Genomic DNA, 23,953 nt, shown 5'->3' with positions numbered 1-23,953 from the left:
CTCTCCCAACAGTTGACAGAAGGTTGACCGTCTCAATTAGGTCGGGCCATTTTACTAATGATCTCTGAAACATGTTGATTTAGAGAGCGGTACAGCCCTGACCTTGAAGCCAAACAGCACAGCGCTCAACAAGTCTTTGTGAGGGAAGAAAATACTTTATTTATAGATCAGCTGAGTGTCGATCAAGCCGCAGCATCAGGAAGAGGGCCCCTTGGAGGTGGGGGGGGGGGGGGCCTGGGGAGCGCTTTTGAAGAACTAATACAGCATTCTGCCTCAATCTCTCCAACCACCCTTTTAATTCCATTAGAAAGGAAATTGATTTGGGTTGGCTCTTAGTGGCCACAGAAGACCAGTTGCTCTCTCGCTCTCTTTCTCTTACACACGCACGTACGTAGCGAAGCCTACGCACACACACTATCGGGTGGAAATGGTCGACGGAAAAACTAAATCATTTAAGTGGGTTAGCCAGGAAGATGTTTATGTATTCGTTATTTTCAAAACTACATTTGGCATTATGGGACGAAGGCGGAGGAGAGGCAGTCGAGATGGAGCCCAAGGGTTTCAAAGCTGATCTGCGTACATTATCTATAATCAATATGCCTTTAGAGGGACTCGGAAGAAGAAAAAGCATGCGCACGTACGCACACACAGTCCGTTAAGGATTCCCTCCTTTAATTTGTGTGAAATCTAATGAATGTACTTCTTCATATCAGAGGAGACACTCATCGTTGTTTATCCCTGGGAGATAACACCTGTCAGTCTGACAAAACGCTGGGAATTAATCTAAAAACAGATGTTACTATCAAAACATCTCATCTACAACCATCCATCTCATGTCAGCACAGGCCTTCGGCATGAGTTATGTTAGTCTGTCAAGGATTTTGGCTCGTAGTGACTGACGAACTCTATGTATAACTAACTAAGAACAAGTCTGACTTTACTTGTCCTTCTATTGTAGGCTATAAAAGTACAGCTGGGCCGATATGGACCAAAATACATATTGCAAAATCCATATCGCGATAAATTGACTAAATTGATGCGAAAATGATAAGTTGAACGATAAGTTTAACAATGTGCACAACAGTTAAAAAACTAAAACAAATCCATGGCCTCTCGAGTGGTGCAGTGGTCTAAGGCACTGCGACCGGGAAACCCATGGGGCGACTCCTGTGGCGGGCCGGGCGCAGCGCACGATGACACGGTCGCCAGGTGTACGGTGTTTCCTCCGACACATTGGTGCGGCTGGCTTCCGGGTTAAGTGGGCGTTGTGTCAAGAAGCAGTGCAGCTTGGTTGGGTCGTGTTTCGGAGGACGCACGGCTCTCTACCGTCGCCTCTCCCGAGTCCGTTAGTGAGTTGCAGCGATGAGACAAGACTATAACTAAGAATTGGATACCCCGAAATTGGGGAAAAAACTGTATAAAAATAATGAATTAAATAAAATCCACTAGTTTGACGGTTATTGACACCCATATTAGCAAACCTATTTAATTTCAAACTTCACATCTAGAGAGGATACTAACGAGATTTAAGAAGCCTGCCGATGCTGGTATGATTATGGCTGTGGAAGAGGAATATCATTTTGACTTCATTTCATATCAATTTGATGATTGATCAGAAGTAAGGATCTCAGTTGAGTTCATCAGGTTGTTTATGTGGAAAGGTTTTGAGACGTGTCTATTAAAAAAGGATACGTTGTTACTGTTGCATTAAGCTGGGATTTATAATTCATTCAAGGACAACCTTTGCACCTTGAATGGCAAGTAATGGTAAATATAGTATAGAAACCAACAACTGTCCAGAGGCATTAGTCTCAGTGTGTGTGTGTGTGTGTGTGTGTGTGTGTGTGTGTGTGTGTGTGTGTGTGTGTGATCTGAGCGTCAGTAGGGCTAGACGGACAATCATGCTTCCTGCCGATCACGACAATGTGAACAGGCAAGGATCTCATACCAACATACCCACGAGTCTCTCAATGGGCTGCCTAATAGAGACCAGAATTATCATGCATAGCAGAACTTGACAAACATAAGCTTGGTGGAAGTGCACTTTAAATCAATATCGCCAGCCAGATTTTATCAGAAATGGTATTATAGCCGATTAAGATCTTCTCTTCACTGTGAAGTTACAAGGCTGTCGACCCCACATTCAAAAGGTAGTTCAATTAGTCATTTGCAGCACAGAGCGTCTGGCAGCCCAGAGTAAAGAGGCATGTTTCAAATGGATATCAAAGTGAGCCGAGAGACTCGGCGAGGCAAAGAAACCCTGACAAGAACGTTACAGCTTTGTATCCAAGTGAGCAACAAGTATGGTCCTTTAGAACTGATAATGCCATCATAGGCCTGGAGTTCACAGGGGCAGTTTCTGAGCACAGGTTTCTGAGAAACCAGTGTATGTCATCCTCATGCATTGCCTATACACTTAAAAAGTGAACATACACTATATATACACAAGAGTATGTGGACACCCCTTCAAATTAGTAGATTTGGCTATTTCAGCCACATCCGTTACTGGCAGGTGTATAAAATCGAGCACACAGCCATGCAATCTCCACAAACAAACATTGTCAGTAGAATGGCCTTACTGAAGAGCTTAGTGATTTTCAACGTGGCACTGTCATAGGATGCCACCTTTCCAACAAGCCAGTTAGTCGAATTTCTGCTCTGCTAGAGCCGCCCCGGTGAACTGTAAGTGCTGATATTGTGAAATGGAAATGTCTAGGAACAACAACGGCTCGGCCGTGAAATGGTAGGCCACACAAGCTCACAGAACGGGGTTGCAACACTCACCACCAAGTTCCAAACTTGCCTCTGGAAGCAACATCAGGACAATAACTGTTGATTGGGAGCTTCATGAAATGTGTTTCCATGGCCGAGCAGCCGCACAAGCCTAAACCATGCGCAATGCCAAGCATCGGCTGGAGTGGTGTAAAGCTCGCCGCCAATGGACACTTGAGCAGTGGAAACGCGTTCTCTGGAGTGATGAATCACGCTTTACCATTTGGCAGTCCGTTGGACGAATCTGGGTTTGGCAGATGCCAGGAAAACACTACCTGCCCGAATGCATAGTGCCAACTGTAAAGTTTGGTGGAGGAGGAATAATGGTATGGGGCTGTTGTTCATTGTTCGTGCTAGGCCCCTTAGTTCCACTGAAGGGAAATCTTAACGCTACAGCATACAATGACATTCCAGATGACTTTGTGCTTCCTACTTTGTGGCAACAGCTTGGGGAATACCCTTTCCTACTTTCAGCATGACAATGCCCCCGTGCACAAAGCGAGGTCCATACAGAAATGGTTTGTTGAGATCAGTGTGGAAGAACTTGACTGGCCTGCACAGAGCCCTGACCTCAACCCCATCGAACACATTTGGGATGAATTGGAACGCCGACTGCGAGCCAGGCCTAATGGCCCAACATCAGTGCCCGACCTCACTAATGCTCTTGTGGCTGAATGGAAGCAAGTCCCAGCAGCAATGTTCCAACATCTAGTAGAAAGCCTTCCCAGAAGAGTGGAGGCTGTTATAGCAGCAAAGGGAGGGCCAAGCTCCATATTAATACCCATGATTTTGGAATGAGATGTTTGACGAGCAGGTGTCCACATACTTTTGTTCATGGAGTGTCTATATAGGCCAAGGGCTTCTAAGAATGCCAATTGCAAGTCTGAATGTATACTAATAGTGACAATGATAAAAGGCACTATAACACATTATAAATACTGTGTCCTCCGATGGTTCATTGATGTGTGCTAATGGATGGAAAATAAGGCCTAAATTAAATAATTATCTATTATAAGGAGCATCATTGTCATTCTCCTGAGGTATGGGATACGTCTGGTGTTGCCCTAGATTGCCTAAAAGCAGATAAACAATCCAATTCAATAAATTGGTCCTGCAGGAGAATTATGAGAGGGAGATTAGTGGGAGATAATCATCTAACTGTAATGATAGCCGCAATTGCACAAAAATGGCCCATAAATTCATTTGTGAATTAAAAATCACAGATAAACTGAAAGGAAAGAGAGGAAAAACCCTACGGCCATTGTACTGTCTGCAGGCAGTTTACCAAACTGCCTCTGAACACCAGGTGGAGCTCTTCTGACTCGACCACCCCACTGTGTTCGCAGTGCCTCGACTCTCTGCTCCACAAGTGAAGCGAGTGCAGGCAGGGGGAAGACCTCAAATGACCTCACAGAGTTGGAACAGGCTCCAGAAATCCTGGATTTTAATTTTTCCACTTTACTACAGCTGTAATGTGTGTAAAATAAAGATACGGATCAGGGGCTGAAGATTAGCCTACAGAAAGTAGGTTCGGGGGGGTCAGGAGTTTGTTGCGCTGCACTAAAAGTCACTAAAGGGGATAGGAAAATACCAGATTATTCCAGTCAATGAGTGAGAGTTGCTACTCTGCCAAAGCCTCAAAACATAGAGTGGAGAAATGGGGATAATTGAATCTGCCTTGTATTGGAAACATCACTCAGACAGCAATATTGGCAAAACAGTTCAAAGCCCAACCTCAGAGATGTTTACAGCAGATATTATGATATCAATGTATTCAGTGTTTTTACAGAGTGACTCAACCACCTAACCTGTCGCTCTGACGTTTCAGGTCTCTCCCTCCTACCTTCTCCGTCACCTCTCAGCGAAATGGTATATCGCTATGTGCAGTCAGTCAGTCAGTGATACTTTGAGAGTTCACTCAGACAACCACAGTGTGGGCATCCCCTCTATCCCCCTCTGCAGTCGGTAGTCTCTTCTCCCTGTGGGCCGTAGATCATCCCCGACAGACTCCAGGAAATTACAGCGTGGAGAGGAGAGGAACTTATTGCGAGGCCAGAGTGGCCGTTATAAATCGCCACACTTTTCAGGGAGTTTGCAGGCACCTTGTAGTAGTGGTCTGCTTGGATAAAAACCCGACACAGACGTACATACACCAACATACAGATATGAGCCAAAGGGGTGAATGCAAACCCAGATGCAGTTATACACAAACACTGACACACATACAAAAAAAAGGTGAGACACCAAAACAGACACTGTCCTCACACATTTAAATAAATGTCTCTGAAAGTATTAAGCACACATGCATATCAATTAACAGCGAAAGGTTCAGGATAACATAACTTTTTAGAAAAACACACATTTGAAGGGAACGAGTGAAACGTTTAACTGAATACCTAATCTTTCACTAAAAAGGGAACCTAACTAGGGCGCTTGCATTCTGGTGTGAACTGTTCTTTTTTTAAGACTTGTGCCCTTTCACCTGGCCCCGAGCCCTAGCCTGGGGTTAAAGTATAATCCAGGTCCTGTGACTACAAAGGCTGGCCCCTGAGGGCCAAGGATTGGCACATTTTTTGAATTGCACTGTCATCTTGAGCCCCGACCGACTGCACATCAAAGGATTACATGGCCAGGCCTCTTCCTTCCACTTGTGTTAAGACAGCAAATTGCCAAACCAATTCCGCCTTCTTCTCTAAAGCATTAAATAAATTGGACTTGCTTTTGGAGAGGAACATTTTGCTTGCGTGAGGAGAGTATGATCTCAGAGAACTTTCAGAATGAACCGATATCAAATTAAATGGAGATCCGACTATTGGAAAATCACAAAGTTTGTTTTTAGATGTTTTATGTCAGCTCTTATCTTTGAAAATATTCATCTTAAAAGACTAAGGCTCAATATTATTGCTGCTAAAACGTTCCATAACAGTTTTTGTGCTTTTTTAACAAACGCATTTAACGGCCTCGTAACTCAGCCTTAAATTCCACATTTTGTTTTATAGATTTTCTTTCAATACCGTTTAAAAGAAAAGCACCCTTTGAATTTAAGACCAATTCGCTTGGTTTAAGAGTGGCTTAAATTGATGTTCCCCCCTCCCCCATTTTCACAGGGTGAAGAAGAAGATAAAGAAGAAGAGGGAGAAAAAAATATTTTTTTTGTGAGACTTCTCTCCTGGCGCGCCACTGTACAAAAGGAAGCAGATTTGCGGAGGAGATGAACCCTGACCCCTAAGCCGCTGAAAGGTCCTCAAAAGGCCCAAATACCACCTAATCAATCACATTCCAGGAGCAGTGGTCAGTGGGCCGTGTGGCCGGACTGTAAACGGACACCGGGCCCTGGAAGGGGGGTCTCTAGACTGAACCCCCCACCACCACCACTTCACTCCAGCCCTCGGAATTCCATGGTGGGGGGGTGGCTGTTTATCTCTCCCTCCTGGCTGGGGGATCAATTGGGGCCAGAGTGGACACACCAACAGGCCTTCATAGTCTAGAAATGAAACTAAACACAGTGAGCCACTAGCTAAAACCCTCTAATTTCCCCAAGACAAACTGACCAAACTAGACGGACCAGAATTACACTAAACCGAGTTAATTAGCCAAACTAACTTACAGCACAGTCTTCAAATGTTTTTTTTTTCTCTTACTTTCCCTATTTCTTCTTTGATGCCGTGGATTCCAGATGAAGTAAAAAAAATAAAAGGAAAAGGAGCAGTGACATATAGGAGTTGAAACTGAACCAAACGAGGCTATATTGAATTAAGAACCCAGATCAAAGGTTTACCAGTAATGACAAGCCCCAAAAAATTGCTAATTAAATGTACAGCATTCTAGAGGAATGGATAATCAGGTAGAAGCGCTGACTCACTCACAAAGCCAACACCTGTGCAAATAGACAAAGCCCTTATCCAGCCAGTTAGGATTTCCAAACACCAGAATAACCATCTGACAACATTCTTGACACAGAAAAAACACAATTTCACCTACACGCACAGAAAATGTACCCCTCCCCTTCCTTTTCAGGAATTAACACAGAGCCGACTCACAGTTTCTGAGCCTTATCTAGCTTTAGCGCCATTTCATTTTGTGGGGTTTCTGTGACTTGTTAAAGGCTTGACCAGGTTCCATCTATCAAAACAATCCTGCTCCTCTGAAATCTTCTATTAACTGATAAGAACCAGGCCCTCCATGGGAGTAATGGGTCCCACCTGAGTTCCCACTTCGCACTGTCATCCGCCATCGAGGGAAAACTAGTCCCTTCCACTGAGGTACAATGCCTCCACATTCCACTCTTTTTCTGCTTCCGTTTCTGTCAGACTCTGGTTAAAAAAAAACAGTCCACAGCATTTCTGTGAGAGATTTAGGCTATGATCCTGAGTCACTCCAGTCACACAGCATTTTGTCAGAATTTGACAAACGCCAGCATACTGAAAGTGACAGCAATACCCATAATTCCAAGTCACAGTAATATGATTTAATAGGAAAAGCACAAGCTCATCTGGCTTGAAGAGCGGCCCATCTCACTGAGTCTATGGGCCTAATGCCAACACAGAGTAGAGATTTACCGAGGTTAAGCCACCATAATCAATATGACACTGTTAAGTGCACTTTGATTGTGCAGTGCACATTGGAGATGGACATTCTACATACCTTGGTGCTCCCCCTGGTCTGCAGCCGAGCATTCTCCAAGCCTAAACTGGCTTTTGAATGTCATTGTTCCGGGGACATTAACTTTTATATGATTTGATGAGATGGACAAAGAGAGGATGCGGCGGCCATCTTAATTTGTATTGCTCCTCGCGCCATTAGAGTTCAGTCGATTGGCCGGGGGGAGCTAAGGTTTGTGTAATCACACACACCACACACCATCCTTTCACAGAACACAGGTAGCGAGCGACGGTGAGCGGCTAAATTGGCCAGTGTGAAACTCATGTCACTAGGCAACCAGATCTGATGGTTCCTTTGTGTGGGGTGAAAGGTTGGAAGTGCTCACACTAATCTCCCCGCTTCACAATTAAATAACAGAAGAGCCATTTCAAACCCCTCTCCTCTTTCTGTGGCGACAACAACAAAAAAAGAAAGCAAGTCAACCCCCATCTCTCCTCTACCAATTCCTTCTGTGCTAATCGAAAGGTATTCACACTGTAAATTAAAAGTGGCCTCTCGCGTCACTGTTTTTTTTTACACGATGAAGCGCTTCTAAAGACGTCCGCAAACGGCTCAAAATCGAATTATGAGAGTAAATTTTCCTGCAATTCCGCTGTGGACAAAAGAGCCTTGGCTATTGTGATGGCCAGGCCTCTGTTCCTTCTCCGGCGAAACCTTCCCTATTCAAAGCCCCCACGCCACAAGGTTAATATGTGGAAGGAATATTTCATGGTGGGAAACCGAGACAAACAGGAAGACAGCCAGGCTACAGTGTTGTGGATGTTAAATCTGGGGGAGTTAGTGCGTGTTGGAGACACGATGGGCTGCTGGGGTCATATTGTAACGTGCTGAGAGACATCTCCGAGAGCGAGTGGGTTTGGCGTCCAGATTGCCCAGCTTCTCCAGCTTCCTGCTGGCTTTCTTTTGCGGAGCGTGAATCGCCGAACCTCCGGGAGTCCATAATCTCCCCTACGAAACTTTTTATTTCCCTCTCCGGACGCGCGCTGCAGTCTCTCGCCAACAATGTGCCATAAAGCCCGCTCGCACCGAGGGATTCTCCCCGACTGCTCCGCCAAACGGATTCTGATATCCCAATTTGCTGCCAGATCCTCCCCCCTTTCTACAACAGGCTCTTCCTTCACTACCCCCAAAACAGTGTTGTTCCCCATGTTCCCGTGGCGATGCCACAATGCCACCATGACACCTTCTAAGCCGTGACCCAGATGCTAGAGAACGGAGAGGCCCAGTTGGGTACTTCTCATTGGCTGGGGTAGGCGGTGGAAGGAAGCTGTGTCGGTGCACACTCACACACACTGCCCCTCGCATATACGCCTCAAAATGCACGAGGCACAGTCAATAAACGCACAACTCATTGTGTGAACTTACACTTGGCCTAAAGGCTAAACATTCCTGCCACGGCGGATGATTACTTCTGGGTGTTGGCCTGCCGCCGTCCCACCGCATGGTATCTATCAGGCCGGCTGAGCATCCCTACGCCTGGAAAACTCATTTATATCCTATCAGGGGCAAAAATTTGTTTGGAGAGGGGAGCAGAGAGAAAAAACAGGGAGAAGAAGAAGAGACTGTAGTCTAGGTCTGCACTTGATTTAATTTGGTCACTGATACTGACTCAGACCACTTGTACACTTCTTATTTTGGGAAGTGAGTGAGCGAGATGGAGGGAGAAAAAAAAAGTTCTGTCTCGGAGAGCGGAGAGAAGAGGAGCGTTGAGTTTAAGGCCTTTTAGGGCTGCAGAAGAGGTTGATAGATCCACTATTAAAATATGTATTTGTTTATTTGGATCCCCATTAGCTTTTGCAGATGCAGCATCTACTCCTCCTGGGGTCCAGAAAAAACACAACACACTGGTACACAAGGACAGTCACACAAATTTCAAATACGATATTCAAACAAAATAAAGAATACAGCAAAAAAAAAAAAATGTCTCTGTGTGTGTGTGTGTGTGTGTGTTTCCCCTCCCAGTCCCCGCTGTTCCAAGAGACGTTTAATCTTTTTTTAAAAGGTAATTCTGCTGTTTGCGTGAGGAATTGGAGATGGAAGGGAGTGCCATGCGACCATGGCTCTGTATAATACAGTGCGTTGCTGTGAATTCGTTTTGGACTTGGGAACTGTGGAGAGACCCCTGGTGGCATGTCTTGTGAGGTATGTATGGGTGTCTGAGCTGAATGTTATTTGATTATGCAGACAATCTGGAATTTTCATTACAGTAATACTTCTCATAAAAACTAGAAGAGAAGCAGTTAATCTCCTCAACCTGGAAAGACTGGCCTGCATTTTGTTGATGTTAGTTCGGTATATCTGTAACAGGGTTAGTTATGTTTTCACTTGACACTGCAGGAATATGTATTCGATGTTTATGTATTCCTATTGGTTGGTTGAATTTACATATCAGTAAGGTGTTATGCCATTGGTCATGCATGCAGATAGAGGGAGACCGCAAACTTAAATTCTTCCCAGTCTGATATTGACAGGCAAGTGGTACAGTAGGTCACGCTCTGAAACGTCTATTTTCATATCTACAATGTGTACACTATGTACATGTTCTGATGTGTATATATTTATGTTTTAGTCATTTAGAAAACTCTTATCCAGAGCGACTTACAGGAGCAATTAGGGTTAAGTGCCTTGCTCAAGGGCACATCAACATTTTTCACCTAGTTGGTTAGGGGATTCGAACGCTCTTAACCACTGGACAACGTGTGTGCTACCTGGAAAATATTGTGGGCATCCTGGGATGTGTTTTGTATGCTATTGCAGTAAGAGACGAGTTAGCACGCATGCTCTAATTGTAGTGGCCACATTAGCTCCCTGCTAATTCACTGATTTCCATGCTAACAGACCAATCACAAATCTACAGCCATTAACATACGGTTGTCCTGCACATCTAATGTGCTTCCTTGTGTCTATCGTCAGGTACTTAACGTTTGTTGTATTTTGTACTATTTTTGTCACTGTTATGATATTTGATTTCAAAATGACCAGTCTGATATTGACATGCAAGCGAATAAACATCAGTCAACTGGGCTCGCTGGCTGGACAGAGTTACAAAGTACAATCACATCCGTTACACTGGTGACGAGACGTTGCGTCTTCGCTGGACATCTGTTACATGTGCAGTTACGGGCAAGGCATACTGCTCTCTTCTGAGCCAGTTGCAGGTTTGCTGGGTCTTCCTTTGATGGGACAAGACCAGAGCCTGATCAACTAGTACATTTGATGTGTCAAAAAACGCAGAACAATTTTTTTAGAACAGACATACCTAACCCATCTTCACAACAACTTTGTCAATATGACTTGACTATGATATTTGACCATCCAATGTTATACCAAGGAGTTTATTTATTTTCATTCAACCTTTATTTAACCAGGCAAGTCAGTTAAGAACAAATTCTTATTTACAATGACGACCTACCCCAGCCAAACCCTAACCCGGACGACGCTGGGCCAATTGTGCGCCACCCTATGGGACTCCCAATCACGGCCGGGTGCTGACATGTAGAGAGTGGAATCATCTGCATACATAGTCATTCTAGCATCTTGTAAGACCGGTGTCAAGTCATTTATAAAAATAGAGAAGAGTAATGGCCCAAGGCAACTGCAATAACACCGATTCTGAAAGACAGTCAGCTGAAAGATTTCTTTAACTACACTTGAGCAAATGTTACTGCATAGCACAACTATTTTAACTGGGACAGTGGGACAGTGGGAGGTTTGGGTTTCAAAGCTTGGCCTATGTCACCTGTTTAACTTCTCCCACAAAGTCAAATGACCCTGACGTATTCTCACTCGCTTTCCGTCTTTTCACTTATCAAGAGGTTTCGCACAGGATGATGAATGAAAAAAGACTGGGCAAAACTAGAGAAGGTGAAAACAAAATGGGAATGGTTGAATTCTGATTACCAGTAACATCAAAAGGAGATTCTCCTTTTTCAATCAGAAGGGGGTCGGGTCTGGGTGAGCCCATTCTTGTGGTATATTTAGGAGATACAGTATCCCGCCCTCTGAAACCTGTGATCTTCGGTGGGAACTAGGCATCACCTGGGAGGAAGGACAATCACAGGGACCAATCCCAACCTCTCTACAGTGACGGACAGTTTAGCCGTCCCATCAACTGTCACTCCGGGTCTCACAAGGACACATATCTCTGCATTACACCTGATGACCTAACAGGGGACAAATACTTTTACATCAGCCAAAAGTGTCCTTGCAATTCATAGTGGTTTATAAGGACACAAAAATCTACATAATACATACACAGTACACTTTTATGACAACTATGCCTCAATAGGGTACTGGAAGGGACAAAGACATTTGCTACAAGTGCACTCCACTGTGGTTTACAATACGATACCTGCGTCGACCCTGAGTGCCCTCCACGGGCATTCAGCAGTCAGACAGACAAATGGGTAATCTGCCGGAGTGAAGGACAGCTTGCTCAATAATGAATGGCTAGTGAAATATGGTGGCTAGCGTCTAGCCATGCTCATCAGCATTACTGTGCACCCGATGACCGCTGCAGGGGGGCATTCATGATGCTAACGCGACAATCAAAAATGAAACGCTACCCAATAACCTTCAAGTACCTCCAGTTACCATTTCTAGAAGTTTTGTGCTGAATAAACGTGGTTAATGTCGGTGTGGTAATAAATCTATTTATTCAACCTTGATTTCCACATAAACACACCAGAATTTAACATCTTTCAGGCAAACAGAAACGCTTCATACCAAGGCAATGTGGGGTGCACACGCACACACTATTCATTGTGGCTCTAATACTCTCTGACAACTTAATAACGTCACAATTAACTAAATGCTAAACAGATGCTCCCATTCGCCTAATGTGATTGAGATAATCAACACTTTTGACGTGACCCCTGTGCACCGGTGGCAACGGTCCAATTTAGGAGAGTCACGTGAGAGGGGTGTGTGTGGGGACTGATTGGGAGGCCACCAGTGTGAACATTTTCAGATGTGGGAGAGAAAAACAAAGTGGGGGTGGGAGGGAAAGCGAGAGAAAGAAGGAAAGAGGCCTCATGGCTTATTTTCTCCCTGTGCCATAACACAGGCGTGTTGTCCTCCCTTTTCTCTCGCTCACTATCCAAACTATTTCTGTCTTGAGAAAGAAACTGTTTACTCTGTGGCCCGGTCGCTGGAGTCACGCCGTGTTCCCACCGGCTAAACCCACTGTTGCCTCTCCAAAATGTTTAGCATATTTTCCCTGTAACACAAGACTTGAAAAGGGGGGGCGAGGGATAGAAAAGGAGGGGTAGTCCCTTCCATTATTTAGGGATTTTCACTGAGGAGCGGTCAGAGGGCTTGTCTATAAAACAAGACCACCACCATCTCATGGAAAACCCGTTGCTTGGCCTCCCGAGTGTTGCAGTGGTCTAAGGCTCTGTCGCAGCCGGCCGCGACCGGGAGACCAATGGGGCGGCGCACAATTGGCCCAGCGTCGTCCGGGTTAGGGGACGGTTTGGCCGGCAGGGGTGTCCTTGTCCCAATCGCGCACTAGCGACTCCTGTGGCGGGCCAGGGGCAGTGCACGATGACACGGTCGCCAGGTGCATCGTGTTTCCTCTGACACATTGGTGCGGCTGGCTTCCGGGTTAAGTGGACATTGTGTCATGAAGCAGTGCAGCTTGGTTGGGTTGTGTTTCGGAGGATGCACAGCTCTCGACCTTTGGCTCTCCCGAGTCTGTACGGGAGTTGCAGCGATGAGACAAGACTGAAACTACCAATTGGATTACCACAAAATTGGGGAGAAAACGGGGTAAAAAACCCCCACCTTGCTTCGCTTCCAAACTTGGATGAAATCAGATGAGCTTCCAATGCCAGAAGGTGACATTCAGATAATTTGCATGATCGGCAAGAGCGCCCAATTCTAGAGGGGGGCAAAAACCGACAGTGCAGATGTAGATGCATTGATGGCACTCATATTACGTCATCAAGCTCAAAAGTCACATCAGGACATGGAATCTCTCTCCTCCTAGTTCAAACCATTAAGATGTGTCTTGTGTGAGAGGGGTGTGTCTCATGTGAGAGGGGTGTGTCGTTCAAGCGTGTTGCAAAAATGATCAATGTCAGATGCTATAATGTGATTCCACCAGTGACTTGTGAGGTGGAGATGGAACCCTCCGGAGCTATATCAGAGGTGATATACAGTGCCGTCGGAAAGTATTTAGACCCTTGAATTTTTCCACATTTTGTTACATTACAGCCTTATTCTAAAATGGATTAAACAAAACTAATTCAACAGCAATGTACACACAATACCCCATAATGACAAAGTGAAAACAGGTTTTTAGAATTTTTTGCACATTTATAAAACATTTTAAACAGAAATTCCTTATTTACATAAGTATTCAGACCCTTCGCTATTGAGCTCAGGTGCATCCTGTTTCCATTGATCATCCTTGAGATGCTTCTACAACTTGACTTAATTCCACCTGTGGTAAATTCAATTGATTGGACATGATTTGCAAAGACATACACCTGTCTATATAAGTTCCCACAGTTGACATTGCATGTCAGAGCAAAAACCAAGCCATGAGGTCGAAGGAATTGTCCGTAGAGCTCCAAGACAGGATTGTGTCGATGCACCGATCTGGGGAAGGGTACCAAAACATTTCTGCAGCATTGAAGGTCCCCAAGAACACAGTGGCCTCCATCATTCTTAAATGGAAGAAGTTTGGAACCACCAAGACTCTTCCTAGAGCCACTCCCCAGTAAAAGGCACATGACAGCCTGCTTGGAGTTTGCCAAAAGGTACCTAAAGACTCTCAGACCATGAGAAACAAGATTATTTCGTCTGATGAAACAAAGATTGAACTCTTTGGCCTGAATGCCAAGCATCATGTCTGGAGGAAACCTTGCACCATCCCTACAGTGATGCATGGTGGTGGTGGTGTCAGCATCATGCTGTGGGGAGGTTTTTCAGCAGCAGGGAGACTAGTCAGGAGAGGCAAAGATGAACGGAGCAAAGTACAGCGAGATCCTTGATGAAAACCTGCTCCAGAGCACTCACAAGCTCAGACTGGGGTAAAGGTTCACCTTCCAACAGGACAACGACCCTAAGCACACAGCCAAGACAACACAGGAGTGGATTCCGAACAAGTCTCTGAGTGGCCTAGCCAGAGCCCGGTCTTGAACCCAATCGAACATCTCTGGAGAGACCTGAAAATAGCTGTGCAGCAAAGCTCCCCATACAGCCTGACAGAGTTTGAGAGGATCTGCAGAGAAGAATGGGAGAAACTCCCCAAATACAGGTGTGCCAACCTTGTATATATCCTGCCTGGTTGGCCCTGTCCGGGGGTATCGTCAGACATGGCCACAGTGTCTCCTGACTCCTCCTGTCTCAGCCTCCAGTATTTATGCTGCAATAGTTTGTGTCGGGGGGCTAGGGTCAGTCTGTTATATCTGGAGTATGACTCCTTGACTCTTTGATGACTCCTTGCTGTCCCCAGTCCACGTGGTCGTGCTGCTGCTCCAGTTTCAACTGTTCTGCCTGCGGTTATGGAACCCTGACCTGTTCACCGGACGTGCTACCTTGTCCCGGACCTGCTATTTTTCAACTCTCTCTCTAACTCTGAATGCTCGGCTATGAAAAATCAACTGACATTTACTCCTGAGGTGCTGACCTGTTGCACCCTCTACAACCACTGTGATTATTATTATTTGACCCTGCTGGTCATCTATGAACATTTGAACATCTTGGTCATGTACTGTTATAATCTCCACCCAGCACAGCCAGAAGAGGACTGACCACCCCCCAGAGCCTGGTTCCTCTCTAGGTTTCTTCCTAGGTTCTGGCCTTTCTAGACAGTTTTTCCTAGCCACCGTGCTTCTACACCTGCATTGCTTGCTGTTTGGGGTTTTAGGCTGAGTTTCTGTATAGCACTTTGTGACATCGGCTGATGTAAAAAGGGCTTCATAAACACATTTGATTGATTGAAATTTGATTGTAGTGTCATACCCAAGACGACTCGAGGCTGTAATCGCTACCAAAGGTGCTTCAACAAAGTACTGAGTAAAGGGTCTGAATACTTATGTAAATGTGAATACTTACAGTTTTAAATTCAGTTTTACATTTTTTATAAATTAGCAGACATTTCTTAAAACCTGTTTTTGCTTCGTCATTATGGGCATTGTGTGTAGATTGATGAGGGTGAAAAACATTTAAATCAACTTTAGAATAAGGCTGTAATGAAACAAAATGTGGAAAAAGTCAAGGGGTGTGAATAGTTTCCGAAGGCAGTGTAGCTGGGAGTCAGGTTGGGCTGCCCTTAAAAGCGAGGTAAGCCAGACCAGGAGCAGTGCAGTGGATTAACCTACTGCGTGAACACATACATTCATGTGTTCATACTGTGCATGTTCTGAGTAATGTACATATGCATGCACAGGGTTATAACCTAACCTAAGCACATACCAAGTAACGCTAAATATAAAGCCTGTTTCACAAGCAGTGTGAGTCTGAGCGGTTGAAGAAGCGCCGTGGCAGCTGATACTTCTGACGTCAACTGGCCAGAAGGGATGCCACAATAGTGCCCATTGAAAGAGCAGCATTACCCAGAAATGGGCATGGCTTCAGGGCCAAATATTGTCATTTGAGAACAACAACCCTTGCTGCCAAGCAGCCGCTCAGATAACATCTGGCTTTGATGGTCAACAATGTTTTCCCCTCCTATGTTTTCCTCTGTCTGGTGTTCGACCCCTGTACAAAAACAGTGTTTATATTTAATTATTATTACATCATTACAAAGGAAAATAATAGGTCTCCAATTGCACAATAACTAATATTATTTTTATATAATAATATTTTTTATTTCAAGTCTTTCATCCAATGTTTAGAGTGTACAGTGCACATGTAAAAACTGACAGTTTGACAGAGTATTTCAGATGCGGGGGGGGGGGGGGGGGGGGCGAAGGTGCGATGACTGCACGAGGGGGACAGGCCTTCGCTCTCTGCCCTTCTGTACCCTCTCTGTCAGCCTGCGCTGCCAGCAGGAAACCGAGACCCGGACGTTTACAACGCCACGTAAAACTCTGGTCATCCTAAACACCACCTCCATGTCGACGGTCATTAACTATTTACATAGCGGGTGCGACACAGTCACACACCCACCGGACTGTGGACCGAGGGGGTAGAAGGTGAGTGGGGAGGAAGACATCTCTAGCCGTTAAGTAACAGTTTGTTTTCTCTGGGGTTGGATGGACACAGCAGCTCTCAGAGGAGCGCTTTTCTTACTTCGAAAAAGGTGTATATTACATCTCATTGTGAACTTTGTGTCATTCAAACATTTCTGTATAGCAGAGTGATTCCTCACCGTTCATTCACCTCTCAATCTCACCTTACATGAGTCATGCTTACTGGAAACGTTGTTCTAAACGGTATCAAGTATGAATAATCCCCTTCCTGACAGTGTACAGTAAGTTATGTATTGCCACACAGGCATACACAGAGCCGCACACGAACAGAACAAGGTGACAACCCATTTTCCAGAGCTAGTAAACTGAGTAAAGCTAAGCATATGGGTGAGCATATTGAGGGATGGAGCCGGCGTATCAGCCTAGCCACGCGTTACAGCACATTTTAAAATATAAGCCTGGCGGGCCTCGGGGGAGACTGGCCTCACTGCTGTTCCAATACCTGGCAGGAAGACAAGTCGTGCTGCCCATTTTTCTAGACCAGACTGGAATGCTATATTTAGAGCTGCCTTCCTTTCTGCTGGTATGCCTGTCCAATCATTAGCCTTGTTTAACCCCTCTTCACACCGGGACCCTTGATTGGTCAAGGCAGCTCTGGAGGCCACAGCCGCTGTCAAATAGGGGGCCTGCTCAAGTGGGGCTAGCCCTGAGACACGAGTGTCAAAAAATGCGGGGCCACCAAGATTGCTACGGAAAGTTGTTTGAGTCAGGCTTGGATGAGATGTGTCAATGCCTCCACGATACTGGGTGTCACAGAGTCCATCCTGATTGGGTATTTTTCTACTGCAGTACACAGAGGAGCTCCCCCCATTTCAAATACAAAACAGAGCATGACTTCCCTGCAGGTTGAGTAACATCACCCTAACAATGGCTAACTCTCAATGAACTAGAGTACAACAAAACTATCTACTGAAAAAGTTTTCATTTGAGAAAAAAAGGAAGAGATAAATGTACCACTTGGGAAGACATTGAGGTTGACATAGTGACAGGAGAACATTGCTTGGATCACATTACCGGTCCATAGTCCTGAAAGAGGATGGCTTGATGTTTGGCCGGTCACATTAGTGTGGAGTGATAGAATGGCTGTGACCCAGTAAACCGCGGGCTGTGACCCAGTACACACACCAGAGGTTGTGACCCATCTGCCACACTCTGGAGTCCAACAGTCACAACACACCTAGTCACCCTTCCCACAGTATCAAGCAGCGGTGGATCAACACACTGAGTGGAGGGAAACCCGAGTATGCCATATATGAGTGAGTGATCTTTGGAATCTGCTGGAAAGACGTCGCCATCCTCATCTTCCTGTCGCTGATACGCTGATAAACAAGACTGGCTTGCCAAGTGAAAGGCACTCCCCCACCCCACCGACCAGTCCCGTATTGATTACCACTGCTTTATTAAAAGACCTGATATGATCCAGTCCCATCCAGCTAGCCAGTGGACGGTGGGTCCCAGGTGTGGGTGTCTCTTCCCTTCCCCCTCTCCGGCATCCAGGCTGTGTCATCACGCTGAGGGAGGCCGTGTGCCAGGGAAGATTCCAGACCCTCACCTTCCACTGCGGCGCGAGCCAGCAGGCTTATATTCATAACTCAGGGGGGGTTCGGCTTTATGCCAGAAGCCATGCATGTGGATATGTTCACCGCTGGGTCTTTCTGCTTCGGTCAGCGGCAAGCGCCATAATACATCACCCATTGTAAACTCACGGTGGTGTAAAAACAAATAACACTTAATAATGAGTCAACTATCATTAAGGTCAACTAGCATATGACGTTACTCAATATGCTTCAGACCATTCAGGCACACTAAAATTCACGTTTTTTTTGGGGTCATATTTATAGCCATCAATCTGACCTGTTTCGCCTGAATTGGTTCAAACTTTAAGCTCAAGAGCGTAATGTAGACACTTGCTCAACAGACACAGAAATAGATGGTGTACAAGACCATGGTGGGAGCGGAGCAACTGTTTCAAAGAGATCACAATCTCCCTAACACATAGCGTGATGGGGGAACATGGCCCGTACATATGTAAAGCCTTATTGAAGCAGAAGCGGGGGCTGTGTTCTTACATGTGTGGATCTGTCTGTGAGCCTCCAGAGCATCCTCCTTCTGGAACTGGGCTCCACACTGGTCACAGACAATGGCCTTCTCACCAGCTGCAACACAGGAGAGGAGACAGGAGTGCGTCAAATATGGATGTGTGTTTATAGACACGATGGACAGCATATGAATAGAAAAGGTGTGTACAGCAGTAGTTATACAGGATGACATAGGCCAACTACGCTGTAGGAACCATACTAACTGTACTTGTGTAGTACAGCATGTGTGGTAGTATTTCATAGCCTTCGGAACAGACACACCATTTTTGTGTTGTGAAAACATGTATTTAAATGAACAAAGTGATACTGCCAAGAGCAGAGCAGTGTGCAGCTTTTTCTTTTAAAGATATCATAAAAAACAATTCCCACGCACCTGCAACAAGCAAACTCAGATGTATAAGTGATGCTCCCATTTTTGAAATTTGGTATTGACATAGTACTGAATATTACATGAGCCATTGTATCTGAGCAGCTTTATTAGTGCAGTATGGGAACATGTGCCAACGTTGGGCCTCTTCGCACTGCACTTCTACAATCCAATTCAGTTCAATAAACTTGATTTATTCCCCAGCCAGGGGCAATAACAAAATAACGTTTATTGAATTGAACTGTATGAGTGCAGCATGAGGAGCGGAGGTATTTATCAAAACACAAACAGGGGGTGCTATGGGAGCACGTCAAGGCTCGCCAACTCGCTGTCCTGCTCCACCCAGATATCAAACAGGTGTGTTCGGTGTTTCTGTGTGGTCCTGATCCCAGGACAATGGAGAACCCTAAACCAGACCTTGGCTGTTCTGTTCTTGGCATCGTCTCCAAGGGTTACGACACCCTCCGGCGGCAGCAGCAGCAAATCAAAACAGGAAGTTAATTCTCATAACTTTTTTTGGTCTCCGAGATGGAGAGAAACTGGGTGTCGGTTTCGCAACACTATTACAAAACAGCTACACTGTTAGTCTGAGGAAGACAAGTTACACTGAGGCATGATCGACAAGATGGAGTTGTACGTTTTCCAGTTACTTATGTAACTTATGTAACTGTTCGAGTTATTGTACTAGACCTTAACTGTCATTTCACACACTCACAGCATAAGGCATTAGTTCCTACAGCCATTTCTTCTACAGAAATATGGACTTCAGTAGAAAAAAACTTGCCAAAGTAATACCCTTGGTTTTCTGCATATTTTAAGGCAACGTATGGCCAGGGATGTTTAATGCAGAGTTGAACATATGGCACAATTTGTCCGTTAAAAGATACTTAACCTTTGGAGAGGGAACCGTGTTCAGGTGAGATAGACAGAATATCACATTTTAAATTTGCATTAATAAAAATCAGCTCCCCCTGCTTCTTCCAGAGCCCAATGGAGATTATTGGCTATTATAGGCACAGGAGTCTTTCCTGGTTGGGTCACATGGTCTAGAACACAGGTAGGCAATTAGATTCAGCTGCCGGACAACTTGAGGATGGTCTGGAGGTAGGAACTTAATTATAATAATTTGTAAAATGACCACAGTTAAGGCCAAAAAGAGATTGTTATTTTCAAATACAATCATTTCATACCTTGATTACACTGAGACATGATAACGTTTATTTTATTTGCGGGAATACTTTAAATTAAAATCCTTTTCAGCTGAATTCTTAGAGATTTTACAGTATCCTTTAACCAAAATATTCAAATACAAAAAAACAACAAATATGAAAAATAAATGTATTATTTAGGCCGGTTTTGGCCCGCCGTTTGCCTTGTTCCGACCACTGGTCAAGAAAAACTCCTGGCCTTAGCACTGACTATAATGCTTTTTTGACTGCTAGTTTCATTCAACGTACTGTAACCATGAGCAGTCCTCACTAAAAGGGGCCATGAGCCAATTCAGTCTTTACCTGGGGGGAAACCAGCTCAGTGCAGGCTTAGTGAACCTGGGCCCCACAAATGGCGCAACACTAACCGCTCCCCAGGGAGGCTGAAGTGTACACCCCGGCACATGGACATAAATCCTTAGAGGAAGTGGCGGCGTGACGCCAGTGTCTCTATGTGGACAAAACCTCCGTGGCACCTCATTGGTGTGGGTCATTACTGTCTGAGTGGGGAGGAGGACCGATAGAGGGGTCACAGCACCCAGTCAGCAAGCCACGCAGCTGGCAGGCAGGACCTGTTCAGGGGGCCATTGAAAAACCCTAATCCAAATTAAAGTGATACATTTTCATCCCCTTTCCTACTTATTTTTTTATCAATAGAAGGCATCTCGTAACCAGACAGAGGAGAGGTGAGAGAAAAACTCCTGCCTGGCACAGTGCCCCCCCCTCCGACCCTCTGTCCCCGGGTAGTGCCGTGGAAGCACCAACTCTGCGGCTCAAAATAACTGCCTGCCTCTCCAGAGAGAGAAAGAAAGAAGTGGCTATAAAGTAATTGTTCTCTAACAACCCCCGCTTCCTCCCTCCTTGGCCTCCCTCCTTCAAGTTGCCACAACCGGGCCCTAACCTGACATAATGGGCCTTGCACAACTGTTGCTTCGAATAACCCAGGGAAAAGGAGGGGGAGTGGGGGTTTGTGCCACGTGCCACTGACGGACCCTTTTTGCTTCCTCCTCTGTAATATTGCACAACATATTTTGGCAGCGGGATTTTTGTGTTTCAAAAGAAACAGAACACTTTGTTTATGGCCTTGCGTGGCAGCCGCGGTGAGAGGAAGCTGCCTTCTCCTTAGGGAGATGGGATATGCAAAAAAAACAAATTTCCAATTCAAATACACACTTGTACATGTGGGAAATAGGACAAATATAAGCACCTACCAAATTATTATTAAAACAAAGTCACGGCACAGATTGGAGGGAGGTGGGGGGTAGTGGGGGAACTCGAGCTGAGTGAAGAGTGGTCGCGATGGGAGGGCTACAGTGTGTGTTTGTGTAAGGAGGGGGGGTTACCCCTGATTGGAAGTGCCAGTAGCCCACCCCACGGTGTGCCTGTGCTAACCCAACCTAACGGAGCCCATCCGCGCTGCTCTACACCGCCACACACACACAGCCTACCCTCAATGTGATCGCATAACCATGCCATTCAAAGGCACTTCTCAGACAGAAGATGCAGTTTGTTCCTTTTGTGGAGAGGCAGAGAGAGAGCATGAGAGAGAGAGCGAGAGAGAGAGCGAAAGGGGGCAGATCGAATGAGAGAGAGAGAGACAGAGAGAGACAGATTCGAGCAGACAAACACAGAAACCAACAAAAACACAGCCTGGCTGTTCGGTGAGCCTACACAAATGGGTTACGCAAGACAGTACACTGGGTGCAAAAAAAAAAAAAAAAAAGCAAAAAATCCACACACACACACACACACACACACACACACACACACACACACACACACACACACACACACACACACACACACACACACACCCGTCAGAACAATGAGTACAGACACCACGCTCTCCTTTTTTCCTCTCTCCCTCTCCTCTCCCTTCAGCGGTAACGAGCTGTGCTGTACAGTTTTATTTACACTACCCTCTTATCAGTCACAGAACAGTACGGAGACTGCCAATTGGAAAGGACAGCCCAGAACTGTGTGTTCCCTCGCTCAAATAGATGTGTACCGCAGGCAGCACATTTTTCATCAACCAAGACAAAAATCCTGGGCCGCAGCCAGGATTCCTCTCAAAACACACACACACACACAGTGTGTTACGCACGCACAGACATGACACACACAGACCAAGGGCACACAGCACTGACTAACAAACATATACAGTAATTTATACAAATAGACATAGACACGTGCAGCAAAGGCACAGACAGACAGACAGACAGACCCACAGACAAAATACTCGGATACTCGGAATTACACGATTGTGTAAGCAAACACTGTACAGTAGATAAGATAAAACTGTTTTCCCCCTTGCAAATCCTGACCATAAGGACATGGGAGAGCGGTTAGCTGGTTTACAATGATACTGTTATCAGCAGGGGGGAAAACAGAAATAAAAAGGAAATCTTCAGGCCACATGACAGTTTTATGGTCTACTGCTCAGAACGAGGACGTCTAGAGACGAGGAAAGCAGACAAATATTGACTTGCCGAATGTGAGGGCGTGTGCGTGCACACAGACACACACCAAAGCAGTCTCTGAATTCAAACCCTCAAAATGGATGCACTTCAGCACAATCAGTCACCCTTGTTTTTTGCTGCTCAATCTCTTAATCCATTTTGCCTGCAAACCAATTTGTCTGTCCAGTAGGTCACAGACAGGCTTTTTTCTTCCTCACTCTCTCTGTTGCTCGCTCTTTCCTCTGTACAATAAAGCTATTTTCAGTGCTCTTGCCCTGGGGAGACCAGGGGCATCTCAGTTCACATAACGCCCCCCTCCCCCGTCCAGAACCTTGTTCAGGCAGTACACTAGTCTGAGCCTCAGCCTTGTCTGGGCCTTTTTGAAGGCCGGATTGCCTGCCTGCTTGTCTTAGCAGCCACACTAACTCACATCCTCCCTACCATCCTACCAGGACAACTATCCAACCACTCAAGAGACCAAAATAAACAAATCCTTCCAACCCACCGAACTACTAGGGCCGGGACGATACTAGTATCGTGATACTTGTTAGTAAAGAAACAAAACACAAAGCGGATTTAACTTATTTCGGAAAACAGCCCAAACGTTGGAAACAAAACATCACTATGTTGTCATCCAGAGTCAATTATTTATTTTCCGAGCTATAGCACACTATATTTTACATACAGCAGGTTTTTAAAAAGCTGTGTTCATTTTTGCCATGGAAAAATATTATGATACTGGTATCACAACCCTACACACTACCTTTCACTCTTCCTCCCCAACACCTTTCCCCTCTCTGCCACAGAGGTGAAAGTTTCCATGTGTTCTCCTGCTTTACCTACTCCCCATTTGGAAGGGGGTCGCTGGACGTTCTTAAGTTATGACATGTTGGCGTGTTCCCCCTCGGTCCGGCGCGCTCGGACACAAAGGCCTCTTAAAGCTTTGGGGAGGAAACATGAGCCGGGCCGGGGAGCGGAGAGAGGACCCACTGGGGCTTTGCTGGTGTGAAGTGGCAGGAAATGAGGACAGGACCTCCTGAAGTCAGTCCGGCTGGCCGCCCCTGTTCCCCCTCTGCTCCCTCCAACACAGGGGCCATTCCTCAAGGAAGACTTCCATTCCTCAAGGCAAAGAGGCCTGATTTGAATAGCCTTGGTCTCCATAATAGTGGGAGACCAACTCCTA

General features: G+C 45.6%; 1 protein-coding gene across 2 annotated transcripts in view; it reads right to left on the bottom strand.

The window, feature by feature from the left end:
• The window catches only part of LOC106567727 (zinc finger and BTB domain-containing protein 16-A), a 130,203-nt gene that overhangs the window by 35,565 nt on the left and 70,685 nt on the right, over positions 1 to 23,953 (bottom strand). For both annotated transcript variants that reach the window (XM_014137360.3, XM_014137361.3), the window contains exon 4: positions 18,707 to 18,793. In XM_014137360.3, the coding sequence (XP_013992835.1) occupies positions 18,707 to 18,793 (87 nt within the window). The remainder of the gene's footprint in view (positions 1 to 18,706; positions 18,794 to 23,953) is intronic.

The sequence above is a fragment of the Salmo salar genome, chromosome 13 (assembly GCF_965601325.2).
Source record: "Salmo salar chromosome 13, fSalSal1, whole genome shotgun sequence".
NCBI lineage: Eukaryota > Metazoa > Chordata > Actinopteri > Salmoniformes > Salmonidae > Salmo > Salmo salar.
Note: the sequence above shows the minus strand (reverse complement) of the source record. Positions and strands in the feature narration are given on the sequence as shown.